The 18,572-nt window shown below is 42.5% G+C and overlaps 4 protein-coding genes across 4 annotated transcripts; all 4 read left to right on the top strand.

The window, feature by feature from the left end:
* Window positions 1–146: 146 nt before the first annotated feature.
* Window positions 147–1,001, top strand: LOC307084033 (odorant receptor 131-2-like; the record flags this gene model as incomplete). Its single annotated transcript, XM_079748147.1, has 1 exon — window positions 147–1,001. The coding sequence occupies one exon, from the start codon at window positions 147–149 to the stop codon at window positions 999–1,001; it is 855 nt and encodes a 284-aa protein (XP_079604273.1).
* Window positions 1,002–4,701: 3,700 nt separating this feature from the next.
* LOC307083697 (odorant receptor 131-2-like) lies at window positions 4,702–8,074 on the top strand (the record flags this gene model as incomplete). Its single annotated transcript, XM_079747649.1, has 4 exons — window positions 4,702–4,907; window positions 5,369–5,507; window positions 7,017–7,442; window positions 7,817–8,074. The coding sequence occupies 4 exons, from the start codon at window positions 4,702–4,704 to the stop codon at window positions 8,072–8,074; spliced, it is 1,029 nt and encodes a 342-aa protein (XP_079603775.1).
* Window positions 8,075–11,211: 3,137 nt separating this feature from the next.
* On the top strand, window positions 11,212–13,361 carry LOC307083696 (odorant receptor 131-2-like; the record flags this gene model as incomplete). The annotated part of the gene is made up of 5 exons (XM_079747648.1): window positions 11,212–11,357; window positions 11,526–11,672; window positions 12,192–12,450; window positions 12,594–12,683; window positions 12,975–13,361. 5 exons carry the CDS (start codon window positions 11,212–11,214, stop codon window positions 13,359–13,361), a joined length of 1,029 nt encoding a protein of 342 aa, XP_079603774.1.
* Window positions 13,362–15,635: 2,274 nt separating this feature from the next.
* LOC307083695 (odorant receptor 131-2-like) lies at window positions 15,636–18,255 on the top strand (the record flags this gene model as incomplete). The annotated part of the gene is made up of 5 exons (XM_079747647.1): window positions 15,636–15,778; window positions 16,225–16,365; window positions 16,672–16,933; window positions 17,425–17,827; window positions 18,215–18,255. 5 exons carry the CDS (start codon window positions 15,636–15,638, stop codon window positions 18,253–18,255), a joined length of 990 nt encoding a protein of 329 aa, XP_079603773.1.
* Window positions 18,256–18,572: the final 317 nt, after the last annotated feature.

Genomic DNA, 18,572 nt, shown 5'->3' with positions numbered 1-18,572 from the left:
CCAGGAAGTCTACAGATACGGGATGCGTAGACCAAGAGGTCTATTGATATGTGATGTTTATCCGAGGAAGTCTGCTGATATGTGGCGTTTAGACCAGGAAGTTTACAGACATGTGATGTGACGACCAGGAAGTCTGCAGATACGTGATGTTCAGACCAGGGGGTCTCGACAGACACATGATGTTTCCCCTCCCTCCTCAGGTGTTCTACGAAGACCCCCGCTACATCCTCTTCATCCACATGGTGATCAACGATGCGGTGCAGCTGACCGTCACCATCATGCTCTTCATCCTCAGTTACGTGTACTACAGGATCAACGTCTCCTTCTGCTGCTTCTTCATTCTGCTGGCCGTCTTCACCACCCGCAACACGCCCGTCAACCTCGCCAGCATGGCCATCGAGCGATACATCGCCATCTGTGACCCGCTGCGCCACGCCCAGGTCTGCACGGTGCGGAAGACCTACTCCCTCATCGGGCTGATCTGGCTCATATCCGTGGTGCCCGACATCACTGACCTCTTCGTCACCCTGGCCAACGAGCCCCTGAGCTTCTTCCACAAGTCGGTGTTCTGCCTGCGGCAGAACATCTTCAAGGACCCCGTGCTGGCGTACAAGCGGCAGGCCTTTGACGGGCTTTACTTCTCCTGCGTGTTCCTCACGCTGGTCTACACCTACCTCAGGATCCTGTTTGCCGCCCGGGCGCACTCCACCGAGAAGACGTCGGCCCGGCGAGCTCGGAACACCATCTTGCTGCACGGCGCGCAGCTGGCCATGTGCATGCTGTCCTACATCTCTCCCAGCGTGGAGATCATCCTGCACCTCATCTTCCCCGGCCGCATCCTGGAGATCCGATTCGCCAACTACCTCATCGTCTACATCATGCCGCGGTTCCTCAGCCCCATCATCTACGGTGTGCGGGACAAGAAGTTCAGGAACCACCTCAGGAAGTACTTTGTCGGGGGTTGCAGGGTCGGATTGCCGAAAGGGAGAGGGACTTTGTGAGGATTTTGTAAAAAAAACCAATTTCGATTCAGGCGATCAAGTAACATTGGTAGAAATAAATATTGTTTGTAAATAGTGTAAAAAAAACATAATATTGTTAGGAACACCAAATTCATTGTTGATGAATACATGTGCTCTTCACTGTCTGTTATAAAAAATAATATAATATTATACAATATAAATAACACACAGCTCAGCCATTATAACAGACATTCACATATACACACACATATACACACATATATACACACACACACAAACACATACACCACAGACATATGCACACAAACAGAACAGAACAACTCAGAGTTCAACATAGTGTCATACACACACTGTTAATATTTATATTTGGAGCAATAAAGAATACCATATTTATTCATGATTCTTTCTACTGTGTTTTTGGAACATTAACTTAATGTTTATGATTGTATTGACTCTTGTACAGGCTAGTTTGTGGCTGAAGGTGGCAATTTCAGGAACCAGAACCTGAAATCTAAATCATCAATCTAGGTACATTTTTCAAAATTCTATAGTCAAGTAGAATAGTATACTGGAGCCAGATTAACCCAAGTTGGTTTTTCAAGCATATACGTTCTAGAAATAGGGTGAGCGTCTTTGAGAAGGCATAATGCTGACCCCTAGAGGTGATAATTATTGATTATAGGGTAATAACTGTTTATTCTTTCAAAGGGGTCTTACATTCTTTTTTTAAATGTTGTCCCCAAAACAAAAAATATCTGAGTTGAACACAACCCTTCTTTTTTATTATTGTTTGTAATTATCTTTCCTACAACCCTCCTCTTGAATATAACCCTTGTGGACAATTTGGGCCTGTAAAGCACTTTTAACCCTTAACTTCAACCGTACTCAGGTTGACTTCACGATAATCTAAATGTAACTGTGATCAAGAGATAAACCCCACTAGACTCCACTACGTATCTGTGGTCATGTCCTTTCAAAATAAACTCAACTGGTTCAAGACCTTTAGAAATAAAATGTATTGGCCTCCGCAATCTGTTTCTTCTATTTCTCTTCCAAACTAGAATAATTTCAGCTTTATACAGTCCCCAACCTCACAACCAATAACGTACATACACACACAGGCACATACACACTCACACACACACACGCACGCACACATACACGCACGCACACACACACACACACACACATACATTAATTGAAGTCTAACAAGTACAGCTATACGTCCTGACATACTTAAAAGAGACAAGAGCCAGGGGTTGGTGTCTCAGTCAATGTAAGACCATCTCCAGGTAAGACTTCCCTTGGTCTTTCATCATGAATACAGCCTGCATTCATTCACTGCTTTGGTTAAAGTAGTCTATTATAAATTGTATTTGTAATCACATACGCCTTGATAGGTCCTCATTTTAAGTTTCCTTATCTAACCCTGCCTGTTCCCATGTCTTATAGCTATTATGTCATTATGTCTTTTTTTTGTTATTTGAGCTTTGGTGTTACTTGTGCAGATTCCTTTTGCAAGACACATTTTTATAAGAAAGAAAAGAGTTTCAGAGGGTTGTTGTTGCTCTATATTGTCGCATAATAATATAGTAACATTTGAATATTTTTATATTAATATTGTAACATTTGCATATTGTAATATAATAATATTTAAACATGTATATTGTCACATATTAATATTGCAGCATAATTATAAGGTGAAATTTATAATGTGTCACATATTTGTTTGTTTATTTGTTTATTTATTTATTTAAAAGGGACAGTGTACTTAATTGACATGTCCATTCTACATGTAAATGTGCCAGATTTAGTTATACAAACTATTTTTCATCTGTAGTCCCCTTAATGCTTGAGAGAACAAACAAAAGCATAAAAGCAAGCACAACATATAGTTAGACCGACGATTGACATTGACATTACATGGACAAGGGCACAAACTGAGATGACAAAGACATAATGTAACATGCCAGAATAAAAGGATTAAAAATGAAGAGAATAACAAAAAAAAATTAAAAAAAAGGTTAAACATGGAAGTCATAAATAGTTAGTAAGCTCGAAATCACAGACAATAAGGAGGTTAGTATAGCAATACCACACTCAAGGTAATAAATTAACTATGGTTACATGTTTGTTTGTCCAGTAGCCATTGCTTTATGGATTTAGTGAAATTGTTTATGTTTGTATTATTCCTGAATTCAGTTGGTATGGAGCTTCAGGTGTGTGCTGCTCGATAAGAGGAGGCTGACTGAGCAAAAGATGTTTTCCTGTATGGTATTTTGCAGTCCCCTCTAGCAGAAGATCTTGTGGATGTATTTTGTGTATATTTTGAGTTTGATGATCTCACTAAGTTGATGTGGGGATAAGTCATGGAAGATCTTGTATGCTACTAATATATCAGCAAACTTGATCATGTTTTCCCAGTTTAGGAAACCATATTTTGCTAAAATGTTATAATGTTATAATAAGCATTTGATTTCTTATCTAGTGTTTTCAAAGCATGTAAAATTTAGAATGCTTCAGTTGTTAAATTATTCCTTATAGATCTAAAATTATTTAAATTGAATTTGATTCTGTTCACAACTGTTAAAAGTCAGTTGTGCAAATTACTTTACCAAGATACTTATTTTCATTCATAACTAATAACTTTCTCCCTGCTAATAACACAGCAGGCTCAGGATCTTTATTTGCAGACTTTGAAACATACAGACTTACTAATATTGAGATGTTAACATGAACTGGTCAACCAGTTAGAAACATTGACCATGACAGCTGATAGTTCATCTGCAGCTCCTTTCTTATTTTTAGAATGTAAATAGATGACGTGTCGTCAGCGTACATCTGAAAATTTACAGAAGGTGGACAAGCAAAGTGTGGCTGCAGTGTTGCTGATATGCATGAATATTTAAATATAGTTTTATGAAATATATATTCATATATATATATATATATATATAATATATATTTTGTTGGCATAAATGCATGTCAATAAGATTTCACTTCAACCTAATTTAATACAACAAACTGAAAAACAATGTTATTATGTATCATACAATTATACAGATAGGCCTACATCTTTTGATCTAATAGAAAACAATTGATGATTTTAGTTTGTATGATTTTGTTGAAGAAATAATTTAGTGTGTAAATGAAAGACACAACATATGTGTGTGTTTTTACCTACCGGCTGTCTGTTTCTCTTTAAGAAGACAAGGTGGGCCAACAGCTGGATGGCTCTGGGCACTGCTGAAAGGATGAAGGGGTGGAGAGATGAACGTGTGAACATATAAATCAGTGAGTTCTTCTACACTGTCTTCATGTGCTTGATACACGATTCGTTAATACGCTACGATGAACTTGTATAGTCCGTATTAATCCTATTCTACTTTACTTGATTAATGCTTCAACATTTATCAGTGTTTGGAATACATTTTATTTTATTTTATCTTAGCACTTTACAGATTTTCTTTTTTTTTTACAGAAAAGTCATTTGTTTCGCCACTCGCTTAAAGTAACTTCAATTAAGAGACTCCACTGTAAAGGACAATTTATTTGAAAGAACTTGGAGATACAGAGCCAGGACAGCAGGGTTTGCAGCCCTACTAGCGACGAGTGCTATGGGATCTTGAGACTAGACCTCAGGGAGACAGAACCTTTGATTGATGGGTACTGTCCCTGCCTGTACTTGTTATTACATCTTTCAGAGCAGGTGAGAACGATGAGGATGATGACGATGTCCAACTCCTCCCTAAATCCTATGGAGCTGCTGACAGGTAATGGCAGCTCCATGCAGCCCGGGGGCGCTGTTGGGTTCCCTAAAGACAGTTTCACCAATGCCATGACAAAGAACATAGTGGCAATGCTCGTCTGGCTCGTCCTCAACGTCATTAACGGCACCATGGTGTACACCTTCATGAAACACAGGTACACACATGCACACACACGCAAGCACGCAAACAGAAGCACACAAACACCCACATACACGGATACACACAAACACACACATTATGTGTTATACTGCTGAATACCGTTGATTAAGTTACCCCCTCTGCAGTGGAATGATGATGATGGTTATGATGATGATGATGATGATGATGATGATGATGATGATGATGATGATGATGATAATGATGTAAACACTAAATCCAAGTAATTTAGGAGAAGGGCTTTGGACATTAGGGGTCAAGCCTTTTCTCTTGGGGTCAAACAGATAACCCATTATACTGCCTCAGTGTTCTTGTAGATATTGGTGTTGTTGATGTTGATGTTCCAGAGTGTTCTACGTGGACCAGCGCTACATCATGATGTGGTTGTTGTTGTTTGTGTCCCAGTGGGTTCTACGAGGACCCGCGCTACGTCATGTGGTTGTTGTTGTTTGTTCCCAGGGTTTTCTACGAGGACCCGCGTTACATCATGTTTATCTGCATGGTGGTGAACGACGCCATGCAGCTCAGCCTGGTGACCACCCTGTATGTGGTGAGCTACATCTTCAGACAGATCCACGCCAGCGTCTGCTGCATCCTGGTAGGGAACAACGCCGACCATCTCTCACCATTACCCACTCTAACCTAAACCTAACCATTTCTAACCTTTAAGGTCCCATATTATACCTCCAGGTGTGAGTGTGATTAGCAATTTCAAGCCGTTTAGAAAATCTGCCTCTTCTGACATCACAAGTGGGCGTGTCCAGCTAGATGTGTGCTGGATCGATCAGCCTACCCAGTGGACTGTAGCAAACGTTGCTCATCCATCTGTCGTACATCTAGGTGGACACGCCCACTTGTGATTTCAGAAGAGGCAGATTTTCAAAACGGCTTGTAATGGCTAATAGCAATCACACCTGGTGGCATAATATGGGACCTTTAACCATCTCTAATCTCACCCTAACAATCTCCAACCCTAACCATCCTTAACCACCTCTAACCTAACCATAAACACCTTTAATCTTACCATAACCATCTCTAACATAATGCCTAACTTCAAACCTAATATCTTACCTAAATCTCTAACCTTAAACCTAACCGTAAAATTCTTTAATCTCACTTTAACCAGCTCTAATCTCGATTTAACAATCTTTTACCCCATACATCAACTCAACCATCTCTGGCCTAATACCTAAATTTAACCATTTCTAATCGAACACCTACATTTAAGGTTAATTGCGGTGAGTTTTAAGGTTTTGTTTAAGCTTTGTTAGATCAAGGTTAAGGGTTAGTTCACACTGGTCAGAGTTTGATAGGTTTAGGTTAAGGTTTATTTAGGGTAAGGGTTAGTTAAGGTCAGGTTTAGTTAGAAATGGTACATTAAGGTGAGTTAGTTCTAGGGTTAGGGTTATGCAGTGATATTAAGGGTGAGTTAGGGTTTGTTAAGTCTAGGGTTAGTTAGTATTGGTTAGGGTAAGTTAGGACCAGGGTTACTTAAAATATGTTGGCGTTGGTAAGGGTGAGATAGGTCCAGGGTTAGTTTGGTTAGTAAGGTTTAGGTTTAGGGTTAAGTTTAGGGTTAGGGTCGTTAGTACGGGTTAGACAGGTCCAGGGTTTGTAAGGGTCAGGGTAAGTTAGGATTGGTTAGGTCCGGGCTTAGTTAGGGTCAGTAAGGGTTAGTTAGGGTCAAGGATAGCTAGGGTTTTTTAAGGATCCGGGTAAGTTAGGGTTGGTTAGCTCCAGGGTGAGATAGGGTCTGTAAGGGTTAGTTAGGGTCAAGGTTAGCTAGGGTTTTATAAGGGTCAGGGTAAGTTAGGGTTGGTTAGATCCAGGGTTAGTTAGGGTCTGTAAGAGTTAGTTAGGGTCAAGGTTAGCTAGGGTTTTATAAGGGTCAGGGTTAGTTAGGGTAAGTTAGGGCCAGGGTTAATTAGAGTTGGTTAGGTCCAGGGTTAGTTAGGGTCTGTAAGAGTTAGTTAGGGTCAAGGTTAGCTAGGGTTTTATAAGGGTCAGGGTTAGTTAGGGTAAGTTAGGGCCAGGGTTAGTTATGGTTGGTTAGGTCCAGGATTAGTTAGGGGTGGTACGTCCTGGTTAAAGCCTTCCCCCGGTGCAGGTGATGACTGCGGTGCTCACCACTCGCTCCACCCCTCTCATCCTGGCGGGCATGTCGGTGGAGCGCTACCTCTCCATCTGTTACCCCATGCACTACGGCCACATCTGCACTGTGCGCCGCACCTTCATCCTCATCTGGGTCATCCTTCTTCTCACGGTGGCCCCCCCGCTCACCGACCTCTTCATCACCCTGGCCAAGGAGCCACCAGAGTTCTTCTACTCGTCCATGTTTTGCGACCACTCGCTGCTGTTCAGGGACCGCTCCATCTACTACAAGAACTGCGTGTTTGACGGCAGCTACCTATCCTTTGTGGCACTGACGCTGCTGTACACCTACTGTAAGATCATGATGGCCGCCCAGGCTGCCTCCACCACGCTGGCGTCCGTCAAGCGGGCGCGCAACACCGTACTGCTGCACGGAGCGCAGGTGAGCGTCCACGGAACCACCAAACCACGATCTGAGAGGATTACGGAATTACTGTTTTGTTTGTCTTAAGACCTATTTCTTTTGTATATGATATATAACCTATGCCATACCATAACAAAAGACTACATTTCATAACATAACAAACCCTATCATAGCATACCAAACCATAACAGATTGCAACAATGTGATGTCTGGCTAACGTAACATAACATAACATTACATAACAGACTCTCAATATATGCTGTCTGGGTAATGTAACATAACACACTGCCACTATGTTCTGTCTGGGTAATGTAACATAACACATTGTCACTATGTGTTGTCTGGGTAACGTAACATAACAGCCTGTCACTATGTGCTGTCTGTCCGGCTAGCTGATGCTGTGCCTGCTAGCGTTCGTGGTTCCTTCGCTGCAGGCGTCGCTGATCACTTGGTTCCCCCACCTGAGCCTGGAGATCCGGTACGTCTTCTTCCTGCTCGTCTACATCATACCCCGGTTCCTCAGCCCCATCATCTACGGCTTCCGGGACGAGAACTTCAGAAGGTACTGGATCCGCTACCTCACCTGTCGGACAGGAAGAGCTGGCAGAGTCCGGCCCCTGCCCATCAAGGTCATCCCCAAGGTCAAGTAACGACCTCTGTGTTCAGTGGGGGAGGAACTGTGCCGCCCTGTCAGGTGGACTTCTCTTCTTTGTCAGGCACAGTTTTCTAGACAACAAGGAATCACAAGAACCTCCAGACTCTATGTAAAGAAAACAGAAGAAACAAGTGATTGGATTTTTTCCCTTTTAAGTCTTTGAAAAAAGTCCTTAAGGTTTAATACAGAGTACAAAGACTATGTGTAGGAGGCATGGATGAGATACAGTTTCTTGATTCTTTGGATTCCTAGAGGTATGTTTTACTGCCAGTGAGCCCGATTGCGATTGGTGACAATATTTTAATGTTTGCCCAACGATTCCAAGCTATAATTCATTTGTAGCCTAGCAATTCACACCAATATGCTCCAATGTGCCTATTGTTGTGTAATTGTGTAATTGTTTTGTCTCATGGTCAAGTCTCAAGTCTCATGGCTTTTGCTGATGTTCGTTTTCACAAGTTGGATCATAAATACCCTTCTTTACTCAAACTAACCCAAACTAAAACAATTAAAGAGGCTGATAGACCTACCTAGTCATTATGGTACAACACTACCATTGACGTCTTGCTAAGATGAGACTCAAATTAAAGTTGTATTTATTTAAAATACAAACATAAAATACACACACACACACACACACACACACACACACACACAAACCTACACACACACACTGAAAAAAAAAGAAGAAAAAAAAGCTGATATAAGAAGAAAACTAATCATGCACTTTCGTCAAATCATATCATATAGTATAATGTATCGTAATGTATATTGTAAATATGAGAGCTGTATACTGCTAATAAAACGTTGATAGAAATACTTAATGTTGCATTATGTTTGAGGCCCTGGAATCGCATAATATCTCTGTATCACAACATCAGGAGTTAATAGAACATTTCACCACAGTCCCCAAAGTCCTGACATTATAACGTCAACTCATCACATCATTAAAACAATCTGTGAGTTGTGGGTATCAGGGGTGGGGCGAGGGGTCTATAAAAGTGTGACTCCGGCCAGTTGCTGAAACACTCTCTGGTCACCCACCTCAACAGGTGAGAACCACAATATCATATTATAACTATATATAAATATTAGTGCTGTCAGTTTAACGCGTTATTAACGGCGTTAACGTAAACCAATTTTAACGGCGTTAATTTTTTTATCGCGCGATTAACGCTCTTTTGGTTTGGCAAACATTGTCGTTTTTTCACCTGCTGTCTAGCAACAACTAGTCACTTAAGAAAAACTCCAAAACCATACCGGATCTAGCTACACCGGAAACAAAACAACAAGCACGCCGCACAAAAACTCCTTAAAAGTGTGTGTGTGTTTGTGTGTCACTCTGTTTGAGCCTGGTACTAGAGTTCAATGTTGTCATTAGCTGTTACCTCTTTCCGACCAATCGCAGTTCAAGGACCACCTGGGCTGTACCACTTCGGAAGGGGCCGCTCAGTTACTCCCCTCTAGACAAAATCGACTTGGTTGCGACGTTGACAGTTTTTGAGTGTTACGGCTGTTGAGTGAGTGAGAGGTTGTGGGCGCACAGCTCAGGCTGTCGGACGGCGCTGCAAGAAACTTTTATAAACGCAATATTGTTATCCCGCAGTAATCAGCCCCATAGCCCCGAAACGTTAACGGCCCACCCCAGCTCTCCCGATTACCACTCCGCCGCCGTGTGTGTGTGTAGGTGTTATTCGATAGCCTGGTAATGTGTATAGGCCTTCGTACGGTAGGAATATTCATGCTGGTTTCAATAATAAATGTTATAGTATTTCCCACCTTTAATGAGCAAGAGTTTTGTTCGAAAGTTCAGTGATTGAAACAAATAAAAGCCTGGGCTATTGAAGTTTTACGGTAGGCCTACCACTGTCATGCACCTCCCTGATGTCAAGTGGACCGGGTTGAATTCACTGCGGGTCTCTTCTTATATCCATCTTACCAAATATATTTTATTACTGTCCTTCTCAACACTCTGATCTCATTAAAAGGCTAGCAGCACGAAATCAAGGGATATTTAGTATATAAAGAAATGTGCAATTAATCGCGATTAATCGCGAGTTAACTATGACATTGATGCGATTAATCGTGATTAAATATTTTAATCGCTTGACAGCACTAATAAATGTATAATAAGATATAATATACTATATTTAGTATCATATCGCTGTACCAAATACTATAGAGAATATTGATATATGTTTATACACAAAAAATATACTATTGTAATATGTTATTAATATTATTTACATCTATAGATTAATGCATTAAATATTAAATCGACTATTCAGGTATTGATCTTTTGGTGCAGTTTACACCAATGATGAAATCCTTTTACATATTTTCTGCATTTAAAATTCACAACTGCACAATTCCCTTTTTTTGTCTCATTTAATTTCTCTATGTATCTCATGCGTCAATGTCTACAGTTAGCCATCATCCCTGTCCTTAAGCTTTTAAATTAATTAATGGTAAGGATTAAGGGTTTCGGAATTATAATGATCACATTATTTAGATGATTGTACTTTCTTGATTATTGTGATAATGAATGTTATTTACTGAAGTAACAAATATTGTTTTGTACAATATCCTATTATCATGAGTATAATATAGGATCATGATAAAATCAGTAATGACATTATTATCCGATAAAAAATGATATTTGATAGTCTGTATAACATATTGAACCTGTATTTTTACCTGTGCCTTGGTCAAGGAAACATGCAGGAGTATTATTGTATCATGATTGTTTTTTGGTGCAAGAGGAAATTGGGGCACCCAGAGGAAACCCACAGAACATGGGGAGAACATACGATCCCCACACAGAAAGTTCCTTGCTTGTTTGTTTCATGCCACGATCATATATCTTGGATCCTTCAGCGCCTATTGCTCTCCTTACTGTCCCTGGAAAGAGGGATCCCTCTTCTGTATTCCCCTGTTTTTCCTTGTCCATTAAAGCAGGGGTTGTTAAAGAGGTTTAGCCGACCCTGTCTGTACAGAGCCAGGACCCCATGTGTTGTCTTGACCCTACCCACTTAGGGCCCCCACGCATAGGTTAAGAATCGCTACTGTTATAGGCTGTGAAGGCTCCACCAATAAAGTTGAGCTTAGGTTGAATTTTGAGCTGTCATCAGGATGAACAGCACCTCGAGACCTGACGGCTTCAGGGACGCCTTCATCAAGAACTTCATCACAGTCTTCCTCGGTGTTGCCATCAACACCGTCAACGGCTCCTTCATCTACATCTACTTCAGGAGTGAGGAGTTCAAGAAGGACCCCAGGTGCACACACAAACAAGCCCACATGCATGCACACACACACACACACACACAGACTGATCAGACCCCTGACCTCAGAGACAATTATCTTCAGATGAATCAAAGCTCATCTTGCTCTCTCTCTCTCTCTCTTCCTCCTCCAACCCTCTCCCCCAATGCCCGACCCTCCAGGTATGTGCTCTACATCCACCTGGTGATAAATGACATCATCATGCTCACCAGCTCCATCCTCCTCCAGGTGATCACCTATCTCGCGGTCGGGGGGATCAACGTGGCGTTGTGCTGCACCATTCTGGTCGTCATGGTTACCACCAACAAGTACGCCTGCTGACTGACTGTGTGAGACACATAGTCCCTGTGTGCACTCAATCTTGAAGAGTTAAAAAATGATGAGTTAAAATGTTTAATAGCAATGTAACAATAGACGCAGGAAAACATTAACAGGCAGACAATCAATCAATGAATACAATTTAAATAGATACGATGAAATATAAATACACTAGAATATCACAGTTAAAGAAATAAAGAAATAGGTTAAATGTTAAATAAACTAAATTATAATACATTAGTTGAAAGGACTTGAAGGTGCTTATTCTGTTTGTTTCTCCACGGTAAGAGAGAATAGTAATACTGTGCTAGTTCTAGCACGAAAATCACTAGTCGTAGTGCTGTGTATTCCAGGAACAGTCCAGTGAACCCATCCTGTACGGTGGTACTTCTAGTAGTACTAGTTGTACTAGCAGCACTGTATTCCAGGAACAGTCCAGTGAACCCATCCTGTGCGGTGGTACTACTAGTAGTACTAGTTGTACTAGCATCACTGTATTCCAGGAACAGTCCAGTGAACCTAGCTTGCATGGCGGTGGAGCGCTACATCGCTGTGTGTTGGCCGCTGCACCACCCCCAGCTGTGCACCGTGGGTCGCACCTACTGCCTGATCGGCCTCATCTGGGCCGTGTCCTTCCTCGACGCCTTCGCCGATATCATCATCATCTTCGTGACCCGCCCCCTCTCCTTCTTCTCCGTCTCCATGATGTGCTTTGCCGACGCCATCTTCTCCGTCCGCCAACACAAAGACAAGACCACCGTCGTCCAGGTGAGGTTCACCTGACATCGCATGCACCACACATGCAACGTTAAGTAGAGGGAGGCTTTAGCTCTTCCCTAATTACGTGCAATATGGAGTATGAACAGAAGGTGTTTATGTGTGTGTTGAGGCGGTGGTCTGTCTCTCTCCAGACGGTCCTGGTCTCCATGGTGTTTCTGACCCTCGTCATCACCTACCTGAAGGTCCTCTTTGCAGCCAGGAAAGCGTCCGGTGATGACCAGGTGTGTAAGCTCAATAGTTGTTGATTAGCCTGATTTAATACTGGCCTTGCTTTTACCAAGAGTAGTACTTTGATTGTCAACATTTCAAACAAAAACTTTGCATTCTCCATTGGTCCAGATAGGACCAATGTTGTCAATGGTTTTCTATCATGTTTTGGAGAAAACTGATGCTATACTGGGAAATAGCTGATCCTGTAGGTTCCCCTTTAGGGTTGACATTCTGATCATGATTCAGGTTCAAGGGTCATGTATAGGTTCAGGGCCATAACTGAGCATTGCTGGTCCATGCAGGTGTCGGCCAGGAAGGCGAGGAACACCATCCTGCTCCACGGAGTCCAGCTGCTGATCTGCATGCTCTCCTACGCCTCGCCCATCCTCACAATGCACCTGATCCGAACCTTCCCCACCAACTTCCGGGACATCCTCTTCCCCTGCTTCCTCCTCACCAACATCCTGCCGCGCCTCCTCAGCCCCCTCATCTATGGCGTGCGAGACCAGAAGTTCAGCACCCAGCTCAGACTGCTCTTCTCCTGGAGGAGCTCTGGGCCTGGGGAGGGCGAGAGACTGAAGCCCACCGCAGGAGAGAGAGTCCGACCAATGAAGGGCAAGAGAGAGACACAGACAGTAGGGGAGAGAGGGAGCTCTAAAAAGATGAGTAAACAGACCAGACGGCCCTAGGGCCTGGTACGATCGTTTTGCATTTCTGATCTTCTTTGTGATGAGGTCACACTTTGCTCTGTAGAGGAGACTGAAATATTCCAAACTGTTTTTCGCAATCCTGCTATTAAAAGCTTTAGTACAAACCTGTATTAGATCTATTTTATCCCCTTGGAATAAGGTTCCATTTTGGGAGCAATGCAATTAATACACATGTTCTCTTTTGGTGATACATCATCCAAGAGACAAGAAAGGTGCCACCCAGCAGCAGTGTTGTGCCTGAACGCGTTCACTGAACGAAAGTTCATGAACTCGTTCATATTTTGGGCGAACGTGAACTGAACGTACTGTATTACTGCCTGATGAACGTTACTGTGAACTCGTTCATTCTGGTGTCAGTGAACGGCACGCTCACTCGGTTTAACTTCGTTCAATGGGGGGGTTATTTCTCTATCAACACGGTGGATGCGTGCGCAGATCGCCGTGTTGTTTGACCGGTTGCCATGGTAATCTCCGTGCGGTTCATTTGCAGTTGAGGTGTTGCCAGTTTACTGTTACATTAAACTGTAATCAGAAAAGGTGGTTATATGCTATAGACCCTATAGTATCTGTCATATAAAGGCTGGGACGAATTTCGTATTATAAATATGTACACTTTATTTTGAAAGTATAGACCAGCGCGATTCCCATTGAAACAAATGGCACGGTGATTATTCTTCGAAACGAGAGCTGTTCAATTGTGGAAAATGAATTAAACTGTAATCAGACAACGCGGTTATATGCTATAGACCCTAGTGTATCTGTGATATAAAGGCTGAGACGAATTTCGAATTATAAATATGTACAATCCATAACGTTAGCTCTCTCTGGCTCATAGCTCAGCGGACTAGAATATCTCATAGAATCATTGCTTGTTGGCCGGAAACGGAAAGGGGGTTGTTCACGTTTGGTTGTAGTCTTTTCGCTCGGTTCTCCGTCTCATCAGTAGGGCTAGAACCGAGCGAAAAGACTACAACCAAACGTGAACACGCGCCCCTTTCCGTTTCCGGCCAACGAGTAATGAGTCTTCCAACAGAAATCAATGGGATTTACAAAATGGGCTAAATGTGCAATAAAACACGATAGAAACCGTATTTCGCTACGATACTTGATTCAACCACTCTATATCATCCTAGACAAACCACAAAGGGGGCTCAATGTTCAAAATACCAGAAAAAACGAAAAGCTCACAGCAACATATTGAAAAAAAGAACTATGAACTAGTTCATTTTTTGGAACTGTGAACTTAGTTCAAAATTTTGAATTATGAACGTTTAACTGAACTAGTTCATTTTAAGATTTGTGAACTGAACTTTGAACTAGTTCACGAAGAAAGTGAACTTTCCCAACACTGCCCAGCAGTATATTCTAATCAAAGCAGGACCAGGCTAGCTAGGGAACATGGGGTACATAGAAACACACAGAAGCCCCTCCCTCAACATAGGCCGACAACCTTCTCACTATGTCCATATAATCCACAATATCCCACAACCAACTCTTCACACTCCAACCTCTGGCACCGACCAGCATCTGCTGTAAGTTGTCTCTCTATCTCTCTCTATGTATTTCTATATACCAATCTATCTGTCCATATCTATCAATCTATCTATCGATCTTTCGTCTATCAACCGATCACACGAGTCTGTCTACCGTATCCATCTACCTATCTGTCTATCTTTCTATCTGTATATTGTTCTTTTTATATTAATATCTTATACGGTTTTCATATTTGTTTTTTTCCTTAATTCTATCCTAAACTGTAAAACGTTTAGGATAATGTTTCATCCAATTGTTTAACTATATTAATGTTTGACATATTAACAGAATACCTATACAAATCTTGTATTTTTGAAGTACAAGCTGTCAGAGAAAGAGACAATATGTATATATGTCTTTTTTGTGTGTGTATGTGTGGGTGCATGTGTGTTTGTGTGTGTGTAATTTCTTAACTGTTGTAAGAATGCAACAGAAATAACGGGGTAGGTAGGTGGACAGACAGATAGACCATCCAATAATTTCATTTGGGCCGCATGAAATGATTGGACAGGCTTATTACAGGGATGCGGACACCATAGATGCTAAATTTATTAGCTTTCTGTAATCAATTTTATTTATTGACTGATGTCAGGATTAGTAGAGATTTATTCAAAATAAAAAATAATGCTTCTATAATAAATTGCCTAATGAAGCGTAAATATTTCTGTACTCAGATTGTATTTCTATATTCAGATGTAATAAAGGCAGATCTGGTTCAACATGAATGCCACTCGCCTAGACACTCTGAAGGAGGCCTTCGTCAAGAACTTCATCACGGTCTTCCTCTGCGTCATCATCAACTCCGTCAACGGCTCTTTTGTCTACATCTACTTCAGGAGTCAAGAGTTTAAGAGGGACCCCAGGTATCAAAAATACTTTCATAATTAGAAACAATTATACTGTAATGTCAATAACATTACTAATCCTGTCTTCCTGTTCAGTCTTTCTCTTCTCCTGTCCTCCTCCTCTCATTTAACTCCTCCTTACTCCTCCCACATATTTATGATTGTCCAGTGAAATTACGATATTCCTTATTTCAATGTTCTGTTATAGGTTTCAACAGAGTTTGAAATGTTCCTGTCCTGGCCAGGTCTATGTTAGAAAAAATACATATTTTGCATCCCAATGAGACCATCGTTATCAAACAAATTTTTTACCCAAATTTAACTACTCTCCTCTCCTCCTCATTTCTCCTCTCCTTCCCTCTCCTCTCCTCCTCTCCTTCCTCCCCTGCTCTCCTCCTCTCTCCTCTAATATCCCTCCTCCCCTCCTCTCCTCTCCTTCCTCTCCCCTCCCCTCCTCTCCTCAGGTATGTGCTGTTCATCCACCTGGTCCTGAATGACATGGTGATGCTGAGCCTTTCTGTGGCACTACAGATCATAACCTACACCTTCCGGCTCACCCTCGCCCCCTGCTGTGTACTGCTCCTCATCCTCCTCGCCGCCAACAAGTAGGTGGTGGAGTCCTGGGAGTAGCAGTAATAGTAGCAGTAGTTTAGGAACAGAACTGGTCTCTCCTCTGTTCTAGAAGTAGTAATAGTGGTATTAGTAATAATACAAGGTGAGACTAGTAATGATAGCAGTATGTATTCTAGGGGCAGTCAAGTGAACCTAGCCTGCATGGCGGTACTACCATTAAAAGTAGTACTAGTTGTAACAGCAGTACTGTATTCCAGGAACAATCCAGTGAACCCATCCTGTACGGTGGTACTACTAGTAGTACTAGTTGTACTAGCAACACTGTATTCCAGGAACAGTCCAGTGAACCTAGCATGCATGGCGGTGGAGCGCTACATCGCTGTGTGTTGGCCGCTGCACCACCCCCAGCTGTGCACCGTGGGTCGCACCTACTGCCTGATCGGCCTCATCTGGGCCGTGTCCTTCCTCCCCGGCCTCAGCAACCTGGTCCTCCTGCTGCTGAACTGGCCTGCTTCCGGCTCCTGGTTCTCGGTGGTCACCTGCTACACCACCCGCATCTTCAACACGCCCCAGCACCAGACCAGCAACCTTTTCATGGAAGTACGTCACAGCAAGGTGTTTGTTCAGCCATATATTGAAAAACATCCCAATGCAGACTTTCAAATAATAGAAAAGCTGCTCTTAATAGTTTCGTACCATTAGAGGGCAGCAAGGAGACTAGAGGAATTTGTTGAACAAAGTCGAGGGTAAGTTGTGTGTGGTGTTGTTTTTATTCTTTCCTCTTGGATACCTTCAGGACACACAGAAGTTGGTTAGGATCAAACTGGTGAGGATTTAGCGACTGAATAAGTGTATGAGTCAAGGTTCAAGTTAGGACACCAATAACGAATAAGACACTTTTTACATAAGCACCTTGGAATCGGTGAACCTAAAACCAAAGGAGCACCAATATCGGTGTGCTCAGAGATTTCAGGTTGGTTGGTTGGGTCCCAAGGTCACACTGAAATCATCCCTTGGGTCTCGAGGTGAAAAGTGTTGTAAGACCCTCCCCGCTGAGTGGAGGCTGAATGAGAGGTTGTGTTCCCACCCAGGTCTTCTTCCTGTCCGTGGTGAGCGTCACCCTGGCCGCCACCTACCTCAAGGTGCTGTTCGCCGCCAGCGCCGCCTCCGCCAGCAGCCGAGCGTCGGCCAGGAAGGCGAGGAACACCATCCTGCTCCACGGCGTCCAGCTGCTCATCTGCATGCTCACCTACGTGGCGCCGTTCGCCTCCGTACCCCTCATCAGGGCCATGCCCCACCAGCTCACCGCAATCCTCTTCACCTCATTCATTCTCGCCAACATCCTGCCGCGCCTCCTCAGCCCCCTCATCTACGGCGTGCGCGACCAAAAGTTCAGGACTCAGCTCAGACTGCTCTTCTCCTGCAGGAGCTCTGGGCCTGGGGAGGGCGAGAGACTGAAGCCCACCGCAGGAGAGAGACTCCGACCAGCGGAGGGTGATAGAGGGACAGCGGGAGAGAGAGGGAGCTCCAAAAAGATTAAAAGTAGATTAAATTCAGCAATAAAGCTACTGTTTAGCTGCTCATAGGTGACACACAGGCTACCCAAACTTGTAAACGTTGTTCAAAGTTTGGAAATAGAATCAGCACACAAAGATTTAAAAATACAAATAGAAGAATGAAAGGGATTGTAGATTGTGTGCTTAATTAATTCAGAGTACCAGTAGGCCTACATGCTGAACAACTACGTGACATTAAATGTTTATTGATCTATACTTAGGCAACCCTAACCCTAACCCTTATAACAATATTTATAACATATATGCATGAAATATGCATTGATTTCGTGCTTTGTTTGATGTAACGCCACATGTTCGCAACTAGATGGGGACAGCCTCTCAGTAAAGATTAAGAACGCTGAATAAAGAGGCAAATTGAGCCTAAACCATTCTTGAGAATTACAACGACTTCAATGTGCATAATGTTCAGCTCAACGTCTGTATTTGTTGTTTAAGGCACACACAAATAAAGTATTTTCTAGTTCATGGCGTGTAGGCTACTTCTACAGAACCGTTTCGAGATATGAAGGACCGAGAAATTACTTGAAAACTAAAGTTCGAACAATAAAATGTAATATGTGCAGACTCAAGTAAACCACTTAATATGAATATTTTAAATCTCGTTGGACGCGGAGGATTTAAAAGCCAACGTTTCTATTGATTAAGACAAATTATCTGAAGAG

This window comes from Pollachius pollachius (assembly GCF_949987615.1).
Source record: "Pollachius pollachius genome assembly, chromosome: 12".
In the NCBI taxonomy this organism is placed as follows: Eukaryota; Metazoa; Chordata; class Actinopteri; order Gadiformes; family Gadidae; genus Pollachius; species Pollachius pollachius.
Note: the sequence above shows the minus strand (reverse complement) of the source record. Positions and strands in the feature narration are given on the sequence as shown.